The sequence below is a fragment of the Hippopotamus amphibius genome, chromosome 13 (genome assembly GCF_030028045.1).
Source record: "Hippopotamus amphibius kiboko isolate mHipAmp2 chromosome 13, mHipAmp2.hap2, whole genome shotgun sequence".
In the NCBI taxonomy this organism is placed as follows: domain Eukaryota; kingdom Metazoa; phylum Chordata; class Mammalia; order Artiodactyla; family Hippopotamidae; genus Hippopotamus; species Hippopotamus amphibius.
The window spans coordinates 4,114,313-4,133,775 of record NC_080198.1 but is presented as its reverse complement, the minus strand read 5'-3'; the positions used below and the strand labels follow the sequence as shown (position 1 = coordinate 4,133,775).

The 19,463-nt window shown below is 36.9% G+C and overlaps 1 protein-coding gene across 8 annotated transcripts in view; it reads right to left on the bottom strand.

Moving 5' to 3' along the window:
• The window catches only part of TMCC1 (transmembrane and coiled-coil domain family 1), a 221,740-nt gene that overhangs the window by 49,966 nt on the left and 152,311 nt on the right, over positions 1-19,463 (bottom strand). The window contains exon 1 of one of the 8 annotated variants that reach the window (XM_057704389.1): positions 3,114-3,242. The exons of the other annotated variants lie outside the window; for them this stretch is intronic. Coding sequence (XP_057560372.1) covers positions 3,114-3,176 — 63 coding nt within the window. The 5' untranslated portion in view covers positions 3,177-3,242. Of the gene's footprint in view, positions 1-3,113; positions 3,243-19,463 lie in introns of those variants that run through there. 8 annotated transcript variants of the gene reach the window in all.

Genomic DNA, 19,463 nt, shown 5'->3' with positions numbered 1-19,463 from the left:
TTTTCCTTTGCTTTAGGTAAGTAATAAATGAATAAAGGTAGAATTTCTGCTCTCAAGAAACACATGACATAGTTGGTGAGGCATGGAAATGAAACACAGGTCTAAGTAAATGATATAACAGATATGAAGGCAAAGCACTGCTTTCTTTTTTTTCTTTTTTGGCTGCACTGAGTCTTTGTTGTGGCGCATGGGCTTTTCCAGTTGCAGCACACAAGCTCAGTAGTTGCGGCACGCACCGGCTTAGTTGCCCTGCGGCATGTGGGATCTCAGTTCCCCAACCAGAGAATGAACCCACATCCCCTGCATTGGAAGGCAGATTCTTAACCACTGAACCACTAGGGAAGTCCCGCAAAGTACTTCTTGAATACAGGAAGGAGTCATGTATTCAGAAACAGAGAAAGGGAATAGAGAAGGCTTCTTGGAGGATGTAAAAAATGAAATGAGCCTCGAATGAAGAGATTTTTGATAAAAAAAAAAGAGAACGGATAAGGAAAGGCATTTCGGGTTGACAGCCTAGTATGAGCAAAGGCCCAGAAGAAGAAAATGTAATAATCTCTTCAAGATAACTGCATGGTTCATGAGGCTGTAGAAGTATGGCATAGGAGAGGGCTGTGGTGGGAGATAAGCTCCCAAGGTAGGTCTAAGTTACTGTTTTGGGCTTTATTCCAAGGATATCGCTAAAGGTAAAAGTAGTACAATCTCCTGTGGAATCTAGACTTATAGATCCAGAAGGCTACTTCGACTGTATCAGAAATCTACATGACCAAAACCAAGCACTGTGATCCTTCTCTAAACCTGGTTCTCTTACACTGTTTTATATCTCAGGGAAAGCATTACTATCCATCAGGTTACACAAGCCAAAACCAACCATGCCAAACCCCAGGAACCATCCTTGACACCATCCCCCTTCACCAAAATCATATATATACTGAACTCTCCCCCCATCTCTTTGGAGTAGTTCCTCACAGCTATCTGAGAGGCTGTCTCCCAAGCTACAGTTCTCATTTTGCCCCAAATAAAACTTAATTACAACTCTGACATTGTACTTTTTTTTTTCGGTCGACATCACCATAGGGTCTTTACAGGTGTAATACTACCTATTGTCCTTTCTTCAACTCTCAGCCAGGCATTTTGCTAGGTACTTGTGCATATACTGACAAACAAAATAAAGTTTCTGCCTTCATGACGCTTAGGGCTGAGTTGAAAAGTGGTAGAGACAGAAAAATCAGTAATGAAATAACATACATTGTGAAAAGTGCTACAAAGAAAAAGAAAAGAGTGCTGTGAGAAAAGGAAAGTGTAAGTCAGAGAAATCTACTTTAGATTGGGAGGTCACAGAATAATGCTTTGAGAAATGGAGTTCTCAAAGATAGAAAAGTTGTTCCTTTAACTGGGCTACAAATGAAGAGCAGTATTATTACTGTAGGTCTCATGTGCCAAGAAAATACAGAATTTGGAATTTTATCATAATCAAGATGAAAATACACAGTGAACCCAACAATTCAATAAACGAAAAAAGATTTGCCTATTCACTGCTTCTTAGAATTTGTTGAAAGGTTGAGACTGTGTTACTAAAAAACACTTAAGGAAGAAACAAAAGGATGACAAGAGAGGAAAAGGCCAGTAAACAAGGAGGGGGCCACCTATCCAGTAACCTAATGGAGTATATGGAGAGCTGTATTTACAAGGCTTATATAACCAGTGAGTCAGCAAAAAGCCAGGTGTCAATGGATCTCTTCTGTGCCGATTCTAAGCAGCTAGAAATCTTGGCTCTCTCTACTGGTGAGAAGGAGGGGCTCAAGGACAAGGTCTGAGGTAGGCTAATAAAATAGTCACCATACTATCCAGCAGTACTTGCCTAAGAAAGGATGAGGAAAAGTAAACCTTCATGCTTAGAAAAACACAAGAAAAAGGATCCAATTTAAAGCAGATTAGAACAAGGTGATTCTGGTAGGATTTCACAGACCTAATGTGACCATTTCTTTCTCTTGCAATAAAATGCTTATTAAAGATCCCCAAAGCAAGACTCCAAAATGTGCTGAAAGCAAACCCTAGATTTTAAAGAGAAAATATCTTTATCTTTCTTGGGGCCCATAAGCATTTCAGGGCTACTTTCTACAACTATCTTTTCTCTAATAAAGGTTAATATGTATTAATAGTAACAGAAAAAGGCCTCATAATGAACTGGGTCTGGCAAAGAAAAACTGTACAAAATAGGACATAAAAGGGATTAAATCACAGTACAGGCAAAGAGATAAAGCACTAACGACCACTTGATATTGAAAAGCAACGATAATGAATCTAAGACAATCACCCACCAACGCACAGCTATGAAAATAGCAGACTCCTCAACCTGCGTTCCTCCACCTCCATACTTATATTCTCAGCCTACTACTGTTCCAGTGGCAACAACTTAAGAAGAGCAAAAAGCTTTATTTTTACTTCTCCACTTCAGGCCATAAGGAAAGCTGAGAAAAAAGGGGTGGGGGGAGGGGTAATAATGACTGTTCAAAGAAGGGAAAGGGTATGTAATTGCTAGTAGCGTTCTTTGCTCTGGAAATTCCTAGCTTCTGCCTCTTCATGGATATCTGAGAAAACTTGATGATTATTTCTGAAGGTCACAAAACCAGAAATAATGGTTTCCTTTCTGGCTCCCTTGGCTATCCCTTACCATCAAATGTGAATCTGCAAAATGTTTTAGTTATTGCTAAGAGGCAATTCTATATAGCTGATACAAAAAAGTAAAGACAAAAAAACAAAAGGGGGGGGGGACAAAGTGGTGGGGACCCAAAATACAAGCAACACATTTATCTTACCAAAACCCCCTGTCAGGCAGTCTGCTGATTTTGCCTGCCACAAAGCTCATCCTTCGTTTGTGCACTGCCAGGGCAAGCTTGGATCGTGCAAAACAATCACAACCTCTTTTGGCTATAAGCTCTTTCCATTTGTCCCAGCTTCCAAACTGCAGAGGAGCTGTGGCAGAGTCTGTTACGGCTGCACATACTTGGTTTCCAAGAATAACGCTGTAAATGAGGACAGCTACCACTGGGAATGCATTCCCCCACCAACAGCCAGATGAAATGAAGCTTCTAGTTGATCCCTGGGCTTCTCACCTTCACAGCCTCAGAGAAGTGCCTTTCACAGAACAGGCAGGTACAGCCACACCACATCAACATCCCCGCATAGCCAATCCTCCGCAGTGCCCTCCTCAGCCTGTGTACAGTTCCGGTTCTGTCTCCTGCATCAACTCTTAGAGCTTTCTACATCTGGGAGCCAGGGAGCACTATGCTGAATAAACAGAAAGCTTCTGCCAAACAAGCATCTGTGTGTGTGTGTGTGTGTGTGTGTGTGTGTGTGCGCGCGCGCGCGTGCAAGCGGGCGCCTGGATGCGGGTGCAGTTTGCTAGAGCTGCTAATGCAAATGAATAGTTGAATAGTTTGAGAATGGAGATCACAGACAGTATCTGCCTCTCTTCTCAAGCTGTGAGCATCTTTTATAAAAGACAAAAGCATCAAACTGGCTGAATTTAAAGCTACAGGACATTAATTCACCATCCACATTTGTATTCTCATTTAAAACCAGGTAAGGTTTAAAGAATAGCTTAAAGAAGGTTAAATTCATTCTAAATAGGATAACTGTTTAGGTGGCTTGGTTCAATAAATACAAAGAAAAAACAACCTACCCATGTTTCCATAAAGGACTAAAAGATTGCCAGGACAAGGTCTATGCTTTTCTAATGTTTCTTCTCTTATTTCATTTTAGGTTCACAAAGCCATATAAATGAAAACCGAACAAGAGAAAGACTTCAGAAAGACTTCTGGTGCAGAGCATGAGACCCTGGAATCTTTTTCACTGTGGATAAAGGGAGAAAAAGCTTCTGAACGGAAAGCATTAAAGCTCTCTGAAGTTTAAGCAACAGATTAAAACACCACATTCGTAAACCTGAGCTCAGTTCCTGTACCATCACATACTATTTATTGAATATCCATGATACTGCATGAAAGAACTGAACATCTTAAAGAGATTGTTCCTGCCCTGAAAAAAGTCACTTTGGGATTTATCCTAAAATAACCTATCAGATCTGAGCTTTATTTCTTCATTTATAAAAGTAGTTTGGGGAAATGCACACAGGAGTAATTTTAATGATTATATAGTGTAGCATGTACAATGTATAATAAATAACTAGTAACATTTTCTGAGGTTAATATGCAGAAAGGTTAACATGAAGACAATTTGATATAGTACAGTATAGTCCTCTCTATGAGCCTAAAACTGTGATCATTTCTATACATTTATTTAAGTATGGGGCTGGAAGCTCAGGTTAGCACAGTACTGAGAGGTCAAAGAAAGACTTTTTATCAGCATTCACCAGCTTCATTAGCATTTTTCATTTAAAATCATATAAAGCACTCTGAATGGAATCCAAAGTATCCTGAATGAACTTTAAGAAAATTCTGGGTTAAAACCATGGCTCCAGAAATTCCCCTTCTATCTCTGGAGGCACAGAACTCAGACCTTGATTCTCCAGAACAAATTAATAAAGAATTTTATGACAATACAAGTGTCTTTGCTTAAAAATTACGTTATAAGGTTTCAAGAGTAAATATTTGTTTCTACAAAAACAATGACCAAAAAAAAAAAAAAAATCCTGCACTGCTGGCATCAACATTAGCTGATGTTTGCTTAATTCTGTTTATTAGCATTTTAAATGTATTTTCTTTTAAGACAATCATGTTCATTGTAGAAAACTCTGAAAACACAAGTGGGCATAAAAGAAAGCAAAATCATGTGTAATCTCACCACTTAGAGAAAAGCAAACCAAACACCGTTATGAGGCTCTTTTATTCTCTTTCCCTACTACTGAGATCACTGAAGCAAGTGTTGAGACAAAGTGCTGTAAGATCGAAACTGCCTTGACTGGATGAGCTGCCATATGGAGAGAGCAGCCCTGAAGAGCTGTCTGCTGTATAAGACCTTGTGTGTAAGAAACGTTCACTGTATATTTATATGAACGTGAAAAAATTATTCTTAAGCAGTTTTTGAGGTTCCACCAAGATGCCAATGAATTTCCCTGAGCTGTCAGAGAAGTACCCCTCACTGGCCGGGTACAAGTCTTCTTGGCTCCCGAAGCAAATCTCAACTGGCAGTAGAACACTAATTTTGCCACCTTCTGGTTCTTTCAATTTTTTTTTCTCTTGCTGATTTTGTTCCTGCTTTATGATAAGTTACCCCTCATTGATGGCAGCACAGAGTGAGAATTTGATTTTAATAATTTGACCATTTGGTGGTCTCTGCAGAAGAGTGATATACAATAGATCTATTTTCTCTTGGGTAAGAAACCAAAAGAGAATTCAGTTTGTTAGACTTGTCTCTTTGCCCAAAAGTAAGCACAAAATCTCACCAATACAGATCTCAAAGAGCTGCTCTCCTTTATAATATATACAGCATTTTTAATTGAGTTGAGCTCAATACAGACAAATGGGCAAAAAGAAAAGTCTAACAAATTGAATTCTCTTGCTTTCTTACCCAACAGAAAATAGATCTATTGCATATCACTCTTCTGGGGAGACCACCAAATGGTCAAATTATTAAAATCAAATTCTGAAAAGAAGACATGAAATATGTGCAAATTTTGCAAAATTCAATCAGTTTTAATGGGCTAGTTTCTTTGGCTTACTGATTAATGCCTTCATCTACAATATGAAAGATAATTCTTTATCTTCTGTGTAACTTCCCTAGATAGCAGAATAACTTTCTGGCTTTATGTTGGATTTACTATATTCTTAATGACTAAAAAACAAAAACAAAAACAAAATCAACCAGAAAGAACAAAGGTTTTTTACTTGTGAAAGAAAGTTATTTATAATTGCATTCCCTTACATGTTTATTATAATGTTTTATTGTCGTTTTGATTAAATAACCAAATACTGTCTCTCATCCATGCTCCTATCTTAATCAAGGGCCCAAATCTCTTTCAACAATTCTTTTGATTTTGCCTTCCCAAGACTGGCTCCTAAATATAGAAAAACAAAACGTTCAGGTTAACTTTTACACCTAAAACTATCTTTGAGAGTCTCATGGAAAAGAATGTACAAAGTACTCTGCAAACTATTCCTACTCCAAAGAACAGACTCTTAGGTACATGCTTCTGAACTGATACCACTTAGACAACTTTCAGAAATTACCAGTGGACTGGACCAGGATTTCCAGGATGCTTTTCCATCCAGAAACAGAGGTTTCATGAAAGCAGACTGCTGACCCAAGTTCCATTTGAGCAAGAATTAACTATACAAGACTGAATGAACTGATGAAGGAAATTTTATTGTGTTTTTTTGTTTAGAATACTGCTGATGTTTTCTTAATGTTCTATTTTTTTGTGGCTATATGAGGAAGCCCTTTTACTTTCCTCTTAAACTATTTCTAACCCACATTTTAGTAGACTTTGCTCTTGTGATCTGAAATAAAACATTAAGTGCTACCTGATTTTCACTGAATTCACAGTATTCAGAAATTTACTGAGTTTTCCTTAACTTTTTATGGCAATACAGTTATTTATATAGGATCAATACTAGTATCTTATCTCCTTTTTATTAGGATATAATTGGATTTTGTAACCATACATACCTGGAATGTCATGTTTGAAAATGAGTCTAGTTTAATCATATACGAAAAACCACATTAAGAATCGCTAACTATATACATGGAGCCAAGAAAGGAGTCCTCCCAGGAAAACTGACCTGATGCCTGACTTACAGGGTCCTTGGTTTAGGAGTGTTAAATAAGGTCAATTACTTCCAGGCAAGCCTCAGCAAATGCTGGGGACTTAAAGATGAGATTAGCTCACTCAAATTTATCAGCACTGTAGGTGAAATCTAGTCAGAGAGTTTCTTAGGTGTGCTTTCCTAACCTTGGTGTTTAAAAGGTTAACAGAGGTGTTTAAAAGTCCAATCTAAGATTCTTCATGAAAACTTCCATGCAGAAGTTAATCTTGTGACCTTAGTAATTGTTCAAAACTGCATCACTCTGGATTTGCAAATAAAACTCAAGGATGTCTGTCTGATTAATTAGCACTCTTATTGCATCTATATAAATAATCAGGTTGAAACAGATACCAACCCTTTTGTGATCAAGAAAGAAATCTCTGGAAATTATTTATGATCACAAGAGGGATGGGAGATTGTCAGCAGAAATTGTGAAAGACTAAATGGTAAAAAATTTTAAGTGTCATTTCAAGGAATACCCAGTGTTGTTTATTGTATATCTTGGAGTTATCTGATAGTTTAAAGGTCTGCATCTTTGGCTAGATTATTCTGAAACTCTGTAGAGATGGAAATTACCTTGTGGACAGTGCTGGTGATGAAATGCAAGTCAATTTTGTCTGGGAGAGATTATAAATTTCCTTAGGTACAATTCTCATTTTAATATCTTACTGGCTCCTAATAATTGGTTAATTAGTGAGTTACATAAAATCTTTGACTCATGTTCATTTTGTATGAGAGGCATAATTTACCTTTGAAAATAACCTTTAACATTTGGATCCTTAGCTTTTATTAATGTTTTGTAAGCATCCAATTAAAAAGCAATTGTTTAATTCTGTCTGTTTTAAATAAGGCTCTTACAGAAGAGCTAAGAACTATTTTTACATCTTTAAAGAGTTCTAAGACCAAAAAAACCAAAGAAGAATATGTAATAGAGCACGTTTGTGGTCCTCAAAGCCTAAAATATTTACTCATTGGCCCTTTACAAAAAACAAAAACAAAAAAACTTGCTAATCCTTGCTTTAGATCAAAGTTATAGCATCTCAATTGGCATAGATATTTTAATAAGTGTGATCAACTTGACAAAATAGAAGACACCGAGGATTAAGTTGGCATTTAGCAGTAAAGTCAAGCTAACAGGATCCAGTCTGAGAAAATAGGCTCCTTTACTGAATACCATCCAAAGATGTATCAGGGATAGTTTACTGATAATACAAAAATGTTCCTTTAAAAACGTGTAAAAAGTTTTAAGTGTTATTTTATAAAAAAACCATTTAGGGACTTCCTAGGTGGCGCAGTGGTTAAGAATCTGCCTGTCAATGCAGGGGACATGGACTTGATCCCTGCCCCAGGAAGATACCACATGCCACGGAGCAACTAAGCCTGTGCACCACAACTATTCAGCCTGTGTGCTGCAACTACTGAAGCCCTCGCCCCTAGAGCCCATGCTCCGCAACAAGAGAAGCCACCGCAATAAGGAGCTGGTACATCACAACGAAGAGTAGCCCCCACTCACCACAACTAGAGAAAGCCCGTGTGCAGCAACTAAGACCTAATGAAGCCAATAAATAAATAAATAAATTTATATAAAAAGGGAACTGTTTAATACTATTTTTTCTGAGTAGTTTTCAGGCTTCTCAACACTGATTAAAGTTTACTAAATATGCCCTTAGAAACAAAGCTCAACACAAGTTTCATTAGAATCTAAATATGAAATATTTTACACACTGCTGTTTAAATACAATAATCTGGAGATAATAAAACAGAAGTACTACTAAATTCATTATTATATATGACAAGAAAATATTTTTTCCCTCAGTAATACAAACCTACAGTAGTATCTTTACTGTGTTCAACACTGTGAGTATTGGGGGGTGGGGGAGAGGATGCTGAAAATTTCATACAGAAATAGATTTTATCCTTCCAAAATTCCTGGGGAAAAGAGGTCTTTTAAAAACCTCTTTGTTATGCAACATTTCAAATATGTATAAAAGTAGAGAGGATAATGAATCCTATGCACTCTTTATCCAGCTTCAATTATTAACTCATGGCCGGTAACTCCTCCCTCCCTTGCAATTACGTGGAAGCAAATCCTAGACAAAAGATACTCTTTATAAAAACCAAGACTAATTCCAGAGGCTTTTCTATATTACTAAAACCTATCTCAGCTTTCAGACCTCATGGATACTACTATATTTTCTGGATAAAATGCCTAATGGTCTTCTCTTCCACCCTTTACTATATTTTATTCATGAAGGATCCACTGGGGAAAAATGTCCATAGACCAAGGAACTTGTTCTGTTCCTATAGACTGACCTTCTTGATGTTGATGCCTGATGACTGGCTGGATGAATTTTTCCCAAAGTGGCAAAAGATGGGGAAAAGTAAAGCTGAATCAAGGAAGAAAAATGATGAATCTAATAAATCAATTAAAATCTGTACTTGTAGAAAGCAGAGAATAGATTTGCAAGAAAGACACTAAAGTTAAAACCTGTTGCATCAGCTGGCTGTGCATTCCTCAAGGAGTCTCTTCTCTTGCCCTCCTCCAGCTGGCAACCAGTTCAGCTATAAAGTCCCTAACTGCATTAACCTCCCACTGGGATTTAGTAAGAGGTAGGTTTTGTTTGACTTCAGCAGCAGTGGGTAGGGGAGCAGAAAATGACAAAGCAAGGAACTGTAAAGGAGTTTAAAATCTTTTGAGATTAGTATAGTCATATGAACCCCTAAATAAGGCAAGTACTTTCTTTTACTACTTAGAACCAATTAGTTCAGAAAGGAGAGCAACAGAAGCTTTTGCTTAGTGCCAAAGCCAACACCGGAATTATGAGGTTTTAGGAAGGAAGAATATAGGCAATGACCTTCTTTAGAAATTAGCTAAATTACCTGTCTTGCAATTTGAGACAATTAACTGAAGAAGTACAATAAGCAGTGAAGGTTGCTTATTTAGGCTCTGCTTACCTCAAAGGAATCATGTACCACCTAAGGGGCTCAAAGGTGTTTGGGGAGCTATTTCACATTTGTAAGGTATCATAAAACCATGATGGGAATATCAGCCTCCAATCAAGGAAGGGCCAGCTAACCCTCAGGTACTGCCTGCAAAGCAAGTGCAGAATCATACAAAAATTTGTTTCATAAAATGAAATGGTATAACAAAAACAGTATTTGTGATGTCATGAGACATAGTATAGAATAGTGGTCCCCAACCTGAGGCACACAAAAGGGTCAAGCTGTTTTCCAGATTTCTAAGGACCCAATAGAAAGTGTACATTCACCCACAATAAAACTGCACAGGCAGATTAAAATGACAAATATTTAATTTTGTCTAGAATTTTAAGTATTCCAGGTGGTATCATTATACGGGTGCTGTTCAAAAATGCTTACTGGCTCTTAGTTCCTAATTACTCTTTTTTTTTAAGGAAAAATAATATATGCTGTTTGTAAACATTTTCAAAATAGCAGGTTTATGAGGAAGAAAAAATGTAGTCTTTGGTGGGACCAGGCTGATTTCAGTTTTATTTTCTAAGTGAGGTCACACCTTCAGTGTTTTTCAAAAAATCCTTTTCTATATTGTGGTAATATACACAAAACACAAAATTTACCATTTCAACCATTTTTAATACAATTCAGTGACATTAAGTACAATCACAATGTTGTGGAACCATTGCCATTATCTATTTCCAGAAATCTTTCATCACCCAAAACAAACTCTGTACTCATTAAGCAGTAATTTCCCATTTCCCTCTAACCCCAGCTCACACCTTCAATGTTAAAAAAAAATAAGGCAAAATAAAACAACTCAAATTTCAAAAGTATAAGGTAAATCATCAGAATATATTCAAGCATATTCTATGTCTGGGAAACTGCCACCTGGAGGAAATACATAGGTAATGCTATATTGTTTTAGCAAATGCTATTTGCCACAGTAAGGAGCTGTTTTCTTGCCATGCTCCATGAATATGAGAGCTACATAAGCCATCTATTGAAAATCCTTACTTAATATCTGTTTTACACCTTCCAATCCCAGGTGAAGAACAGACCATACTGGGCTCTCAGGAATGAAAAATAAACATTTTTCACATTCTCAGAAAATACGAACATTGCTAAAAGAGCAAGAAAATGGCTTTCAAGGGCTATTTTAAGTCTAAGTGAGAAGAACAAGGATATACCCTCAATTTATTCTTTCCAAAATATTACTAGTCATAGATGGCTTGGGCGGGGTAAGATATGAAGCTGTAACATTTTTAAATAACCTGGCTTCACTGTTCTTTGTTAATTTCCCAACTAAACTGCGTAGAGCCCTAGTGGTTCCAAATAATTGATTCCAAATATTCTTTAAGAATAGTCATATGACTCAAAGACACAACCAAGAAGGAGCAGGAAGCAAGGTGAAGACACGTATGCTATTAACTGGCTATTTATGGGAAAATAACGCCTTCCAAACTTCTTAAAGCTTGTTATAAAAAAAAGATTAAAGGGCCAATTTCTCATTCCTTTGCCCTTTCTCTTGACATACCATCACATTATAGTACTCTGTTGTTTCACATCATTAAGCTTAGACAACAGGCCTTATTATATATTAGTAAGATGGGGTTGGAAGGTTGCTGGTCTGCAGAAGAGATGGAATTGAGTCCTGCTTTGCCATCCATCAGTTTTGGGACTTGTGTGATTTATGGAGCTTAAAATGAATCAAGGTTTGGTACCTAAGAAACAGGACTAGAGCTTGCAAGGTTGAGGCTGCAGATGAAAAACTAGAGAGAAAGCATAAATAGGATAATTGAAGACAACAGATGAATTGTCAAACGAGAGTGAAAAGACAGTAAGTATAATATTTAGCTATCTACACCAGAACATATACTTAATAAATACTGTTAAATATTAAGTGAAGGAATGAGTAAGTAAATCTTTGGGATTACTTAAAATTCAGCACAAAAGACAAAGATAAATTTTACTCTGTGCAGATTAGATGATCTCAGAGTTAATATTCACTTGCCTCCCATTTCTTCCTGAGACATTATGTCTTACTGCATTCTGCCTTCTACTTGGGTAGTCAAAAGCTTGAAGAAGAGAAATGAGAAACTAGAGGTATTCTTACTGAAACGTGATAAGGATTGGAGAAAAGTAGTGGCAGAGGAAATGTAAAAGAAAGTCTTAGTGATTCTTCTGAAGAAGGAACCAACAGGATCTGTTGACTATACATTGGAGATGAAAGAGAAGAATGAATAAAAGATAAGGCCCACATATGGGAAAAGAATTTAAAAAAGGGTGGACATATGTATATAACTGATTCACTTTGCTGTACACCTGAAATTAACACAACATTGTAAATCAACTATACTCCAATAAAATTAAAAAAAAAAAAAAAAAAAAAAAAAAGACGAGGCCCAAGTTTCCAGTCTAAGAGAGTGATCATGCAAGAGGGAAGATGAAAAACAGGGTTAGTTTTAGGAAAGAAAATTATGAATTCAAATTTAAATATTTTGAATTACAATAAGGAAAAGATAATCGTTTAGAAGTGATTAGAAAGAAAGTGAAGCTGGAATTCTGATCCAAAGAAAAGGGTCTCCTAGAGATATTTAACTAGTGTCAACATTTAATGTAAGATGACAAATACAAAGCCAAATATTCACATGTTCTTTAGCCCAAGTTAAATGTATATAATAAATGTGTATAAGTGAGCAAGTCTTGCTGAGGTCTAAGCATCTAACTTTAAAAAATTAATTAATTAATTTATTTTTATTAGCTGTGTTGGGTCATTACTGCATGCTTTCTCTAGTTGTGGCAAGCGGGGGCTACTCTTTGTTGTGGTGCATGGGCTTCTCATTGCGCTGGCCTCTCGTTGCGGAGCACAGGTTCTAGGCGCGTGGGCTTCAGCAGTTGCAGCACATGGGCTCAATAGTTGTGGCTCATGGGCTCTAAAGCGCAGGCTCAATAGTTGTGGCACACGGTCTTATTTGCTCCTCGGCATGTGGTATCTTCCTGGGACAGGGCTCCAACCCATGTCCCCTGCATTGGCAGGCGGATTCTTAACCATTGCGCCACCTAGGAAGCCCCAAAGCAACTAACTTCTGAATTCCAAACTCATATTAGGTTTACAGTAGTCAAAATGGCTGAATGAGAATCTGCACGGTTCCTGAAAAATAGCACCAGCACAGGTTCACTGAACTGAAGATAGGAAACAACTCACTCCTAGCATTTCAATGAACTGGATCAATGTATATACAATAGATGTATACACAGCAGTAGTATACTTACGATTATAATCACAGAGGGGAAAGGGAAGAAGATAAGGAAGATAACAGGACACCTTCCACTGGGATCAATAAATATGTTCTAATACAGAAAGCACAGAGAGAGAATTAATGTCCCTTCAGATACTAATTTACTTTACTATATTAAAATTTTTTTAAATTGAAGTATAGTTGATTTATAATGTGTTAGCTTCCAGTGTACAGCAAAGTGATTCAGTTACATATTTCAGGTTTATTTCAGGATGTTGAATATAGTTCCCTGTGCTATGCGGTAGGAACTTGTTTATCTATTTTATGTATCAGTCTGTATCTGCTAATCCCAAACTCCTAATTTATCCATACCCCCTTTTCCCTTTGGTAACCACAAATTTCTTTTCTATGTCTGAGTCTGTTTCTGTTTTGTAAATAAATTCATTTGTGTCATAGTTTAGATTTCACATGTAAATGATATCATATGCTATTTGTCTTTCTCTGTCTTACTTCACTTAGTATGATAATCTCTAGGCCCATCCATGTTGCTGCAAATAACCTTATTTCATTTTTTTTTTATGGCTGAGTAATATTTACACTGTGTATCTATACCACATTTTCTTCATCCATTCATCTGTCAATGGCCATTTAGGTTGCTTCCATGTCTTGGCTATTGTAAATAGTGCTGCTATGAACACTGGGGTGCATGTATCTTTTTGAAATAGAGTTTTGTCTGGATATATGCCCAGGAGTACAACTGCCTGATTGTATAGCAACTCTATTTTTAGTTTTTTAAGAAACCTCTATAGTGTTTTCCATAGTGGCCGCACCAATTTAAATTTCTGCCCACAGTGTAGCAGAAGTTCCCTTTTCTCCACACCCTTTCCAGCATTTGTTATTTGTAGACTTTTAATGATGGCCATTCTGATTGGTGTGAGGTGGTACCTCATCGTAGTTTTGATTTGTATTTCTCCAATAATTAGCGATGCCGTGCACTTCAGATACTAATTTAGACATCAATGTTTCTTCAGAAAAAATCTTGGCTATAAAAGAGGGAACGGCACCAAATAAGCGCTGTGCCAAGAGCATCAGGGTGCTAACAGCATATCACTGTAAGGCTAATATCTGTACACCTGGGGTTCTCACTTTCTAGTGAGAAAAGAAGAGGGAAGGGCAGAGGGAGATAGGACGTGCCTGGGGACTCTGCTTCCAACTAGGGTTACTCCTGACATTTTGGCCATTATAGCATCCACGGGCTCTATTCACTGAAGCCAGCATCACTCCTCTTTCCACATCTCTGTGACAACCAAAATACCCTCTCACATTTCCAAAAGCCAGGGTGGGCAGTGGGGTGGAAAAGTGGAGGAGGGGTAGGAGTTGATAAGTTTCTGGATATCTGAACTTTACAGTTCAAGAATTTTCATGAAATATGGTTCATTCTTTAAATATCTGTAAGCCTTCAACCTTGATTTTACTTGTCAGAATCCAGTAATAGATGCCATCATGTTCACTGGTCTGACTTCCTTAGGCTTCACCTACTTAAAATACTTCTTCCACCCCCTCCACCCCACACCCCAAAATCTAACATAACAATAAAATGACTTGTTCAAAGAACAGAGAGGAAACCCTGGTCCGAGGTTTCTGTATTCCATTAGACTACATGTAGGCTTGCTAAATAGTATCTGATGGGTAAATTAACACAGGCTATCACTAAACTCTATAATTTCACTATGGTAACAGTGAAATAAGGACTTAGAGCCACAGGTCAACAATCTGGGGTCCCAGTGAAACTACTCATAAAATAAGGTTTCCTAAAAGTTATATAAGATCGATTTATTTATAATTACATAAAAGAGGGGGGATACATATGGTGGGCCCTCCATTCACTTCTGGTTCTCCAGGGTCAGGCAGACAACGTAGGCTCAGTAAATGTCTGTTGAGTAAATCCATAAGAAATAAGAATATAAATTATATCACCTCAAACACATGCTTATGTTATTTAAATCTACAGATAGTTGTGGCTGGTTTCTGAATTGGAATCTTCCTTTTTTGTGTGTGTGTTCAGTGTTTTACAGAGCTACCTATGATTACTAGACAGTGTTTGCTTATGAATTAATTTTAGTCCTCTAAGGATTTAGTTTTTGATATTCTACAACCACATAAAGAGTAGAGTTATGAAATTTTTTCTCCACAGAATTCCAAGCCAGAATTGTAACAGAGCTGAAGAGATAGTCTACCCCATAATTAAGTGAAATTTATTAGAAATGTCTGGGGAAAAAAATCATTCACAATTAAAATTGGGAGACAAATTTCTCAACTAAGACTAAGAAGCAATAAATATGGAAGACCTCTGTTTCCAAGCCATTACTTAGAAAATCAATATGGAACTGTCTCTGGTTTGTTCTCGACTTTGGCAGTCACTCAGGAAAAAAACATTTTCCATCTTCCCATGAATATTTTCTAACAAAATTACTTTATCGCCTAATGATTTGATAAAAATTAATTTTCAAAACATTTTAAAGTTAAAATTAACTTTAAAGTTTAGACGACTGCTAAGGCTTTATATAGGGTGTTATAGAATTTGTAGACCAAATCTAGGGATCTGGAAAGGAAAAGTCCAAATTAAAATTCCTAATAACTTAGTGCTTTCTCTTGCACATTAAGGGGAAAACTTTAATAAGACAAATTTGCCCATGATCAACTGGTAACAAATGTTCTTTTAGTGGCTCTTTGTAAACAAAACTGAGATGGGGCTATTGTTAAGCATCTCTCTTATTTTTTTCAACATGTAGGAACTCTGTTTTCTCTCAGGGTGTTTTATGTTGCAATTATATCAACAACAATGTTTCTGTTATAATGTCCTAATGTTAAGTAATATTAATGATGCTTCTTTTCTAGAATTTTAATTTCAAAGAATAATTAAGACAACTTAATTCTTTTGGGGGGGGGGGTGCATACTACACATATTGTGGGATCTTAGTTCCCTGACCAGGGACTGAACCCAGGCCCTGGCAGTGAAAGCACTGAGACCCAACCATTGAACCGCCAGGGAATTCCCAAGACAACCTAATTCTTAAAATGTGTTGCAATGTAACAAGAGGTCTGTCTGATTTAGGTTAATTAAGATCCCACTAGGTAAGATCCCACAGTATCTAAATTACTTTAAGAAATTTGCTAGAGAACCTAGTCACAACATCTAATTTAGTTGTGTGTTTGCTTCCTCTTTAATTGAAAATGGTGTTGAGAACAGTTGACCTTTCCATAAATCACATAAATGCAGTACAGCTGAATCACATAATGTGGTGACATGCTTTACGTCTGAGAACACCACTGGATTCCAACTTTACAGCTCAAAATTTAAATTATTCTTTTCAGCTGCCTGACATCTTCAACTCTAAGTATGGCAATATCTTTAGCTAAGGATTAATGAAGAGGTTGAACAGGACAGGAAGTATCTTGCAACAACCCACTGGAAACTGTATTTCAGGATATTTATCCAAATTAGTACTCTTTTCACTCATTCATTCACTTATTCAGTTACGAAAAATCAGTTATAATTTCCCCCTCAAAAGACATCATGAAAAATTTTTACATGTACTGCAGAAATGTAGATATCCTATGTCTTCAGAATATCTCTACTACCATAGTAATCCTATTAAAAAGGAAATGAGTTTAGTCTGGGATAATTAAACTTAGAAAATCTGTTTAATGCCTTCAAGTTACTAGGGCTTCTTTTATACAGTACTTATTTATGTACTCCTAACTACTGGTCTTTTTTTTTTTTCCTAACTACTAGTCTTTAATAGTAACAATCTAATGCTAAGGAGACTGAAAATTTGTCTATTTTTCAGAGAATTAACACGAACCAGAAAATACCTTTGTATACCTAATTTTAACATTAAAAAAAAACTGAAACATTACAGTTTTACCTTAAGATTCTTAGTGTTTTATAAACTTTGGATCAAGTGAATGTTTAATGCACATATATACACCATATGGTTACACCCACTTCACTGTACATTGATTAATTTCAAATTGCAATTTATTAATTGATAGGCTATAGAGATTAATCTCATGTAAATTAAGATATGCTACTCCCACTTAAGGCAGATTTTATTTCAGCAAAATAATGTGCAAATTAAGGATTTACATATAGAATGATATTTATTACATTTAAAAATATTATACTGGACTTAAAAGTGGCTATTTAGGACTTCCCTGATGGCACAGTGGTTAAGAATCCACCTGTCAATGCAGGGAACACGGGTTCGATCTCTGGGCCGGGAAGATTCCACATGCTGAGGAGCAACTAAGCCTGTGCGCCACAACTACTAAGCCTGCGCTCTAGAGCCTGGGAGCCACAACTACTGAGCCCCTGTGCAAAACTACTGAAGCCCACGCACCTACAGCCCATGCTCCACAACAAGAGAAGCCACCACAATGAGAATCCCATTCACTGCAACTAGAGAAAGCCTGCACACAGCAACAAAGACCCAATGTAGCCAATAAATAAATAAAGTAAATAAGTTAAATAAAAGTGGCTATTTAAAGGAATCTGGAAGGAATGCTTTAGAAAGTAAATAATCACCCTACCCAAAGTTATAAGATTTTGTCTAAATCCAGATATTCCTATTTACTAGTAGTTCTAGTTTAAGTCCAATAAAATCCCTCATTTACCTTATTTTTTTTTAATTATTTATTGGGTCTTTGTTGGGTCTTCATTGCCGCACACGGACTTTCTCTAGTTGTGGCAAGTGGGGGCTACTCTTCGCTGTGGTGCACTGGCTCCTCATTGCAGTGGCTTCTCTTGTTGCAGAGCATGGGCTCTAGGGGCGAGGGCTTTGGTAGCTGTGGCACACGGGCTCAATAGTTGTGGCTTGTGGGCTCTAGAGCGCAGGCTCAATAGTTGTGGCACACGGGCTTAGCTGCTCCACGGCATGTGGGATCTTCCCAGCCCAGGGATCAAACCCATGCTCCCTGCATTGGCAGGCAGATTCTTAAGCACTGTGCCACCAGGGAAGTCCCCCTCATTTACCTTATATGAGTAGTTTGTAATTAAAGAATAATAATCAGTTAAGAAATTGCTTTTTAAATCTAATAACTGATTAGAAGCAGAAAAATATGCTAAATTTGAGACCTGTGTCTCTGTCCATTTCTCTGAGTCACAGGAAAATGTGTTACTTTATTTTTAAAACCAAGTTATATATGTCTGTATACGTATATTCTGAACCTCCTAAAATCTAAAGATCTTGAGAGGTTATCTTGAGAAACAGCCTTACTTTACAGGTGAGGAATAAAAGCTCTTGTATGTGAAATGAATCCCCAAGTTCCTATTTAGCTTTGGTGGGGCTTGGACCATAAATCAGGTCGCTTGAGCCTCAGCCTCTGGCTGATAGTATTCTCATTTTCAGAGGCTGCAGTCGCACTACAGTCTAGAACTCTCGCCTCTGAGGTGAAAATGTTCACTCTGATCATCAAAACTGCAATCACCTGGTCAGTGAGAACCAGCAAGATTTCTGCCTTACTCTAATCCTGCTTTCACGCCCCCAAAGAACTAATGAGTTGAATATAGTCTTTAGATATTGCTCATTGCTTGAGGCATGAATAACTGCCATCTGGATGTCCTGCACTTGGCTTTACTGTATCTCCCTACCCAGCTCCAAAACTCAGAGGTAATTTTTATATAATTAACTCAGTGGAGAGTAACAGTGAGTCAAACGATGCAAGCAATTTACCAGAGCTTGTACTGGGGAAACATAAGATAAACAGACAAAAACTAAATTGTTTTATATAATAACCTATATTTGATCAAACATGTATGATAAAATGTATGTATGAGCAATGTAAATGTAGTGATGCATGTAATAAAAGTTCCATCTTCCTCTGCTGCTCTTGCCAATTTGTGACATGCTTGGCAGTTCTATTCTTCAAAATGAAAATAGAGCTTTTAGAAATCAAAAGAATTATCTCAATAGAGAGCACAATTAGTGGTTACCAGTTAAGCAGAGGGGAGGGGGAAGTGGGAAGGGGCACCATGGGGAGAGGGGAATAAGAGATACAAGCTACTATGTATAAAATAAATAAGCCACAAGTATATTTTGTACAGCACAGGGAATATGTCATATTTTATAATAACTATAAATGAAGTATAACTGTTAAAAATTGAAAATCACTGTTATACACCTGAAACTTACATAATATTATATCAATCAACTATAACCCTATATATATATAAAGAATTATCTGAAGATGCAGAATTATGGTAAACTTCCTCTAGACTACTCACTCCCCCCATTTCATTTACATACTAATCCATGTAGTCTTTATTTCTTAAAGATTTGTTTTCTAATTATCAGCTTCCTACTGTAGCCCATTCTGTTCCTAATAGCTCTTTTGTGAGAATTATCTTGGAATATTAGATCTTTCTGAACACCTCATCTCCAGTGATGGCCATTAACAGAATAAATGAAAAGCCTTTAACCCTAGG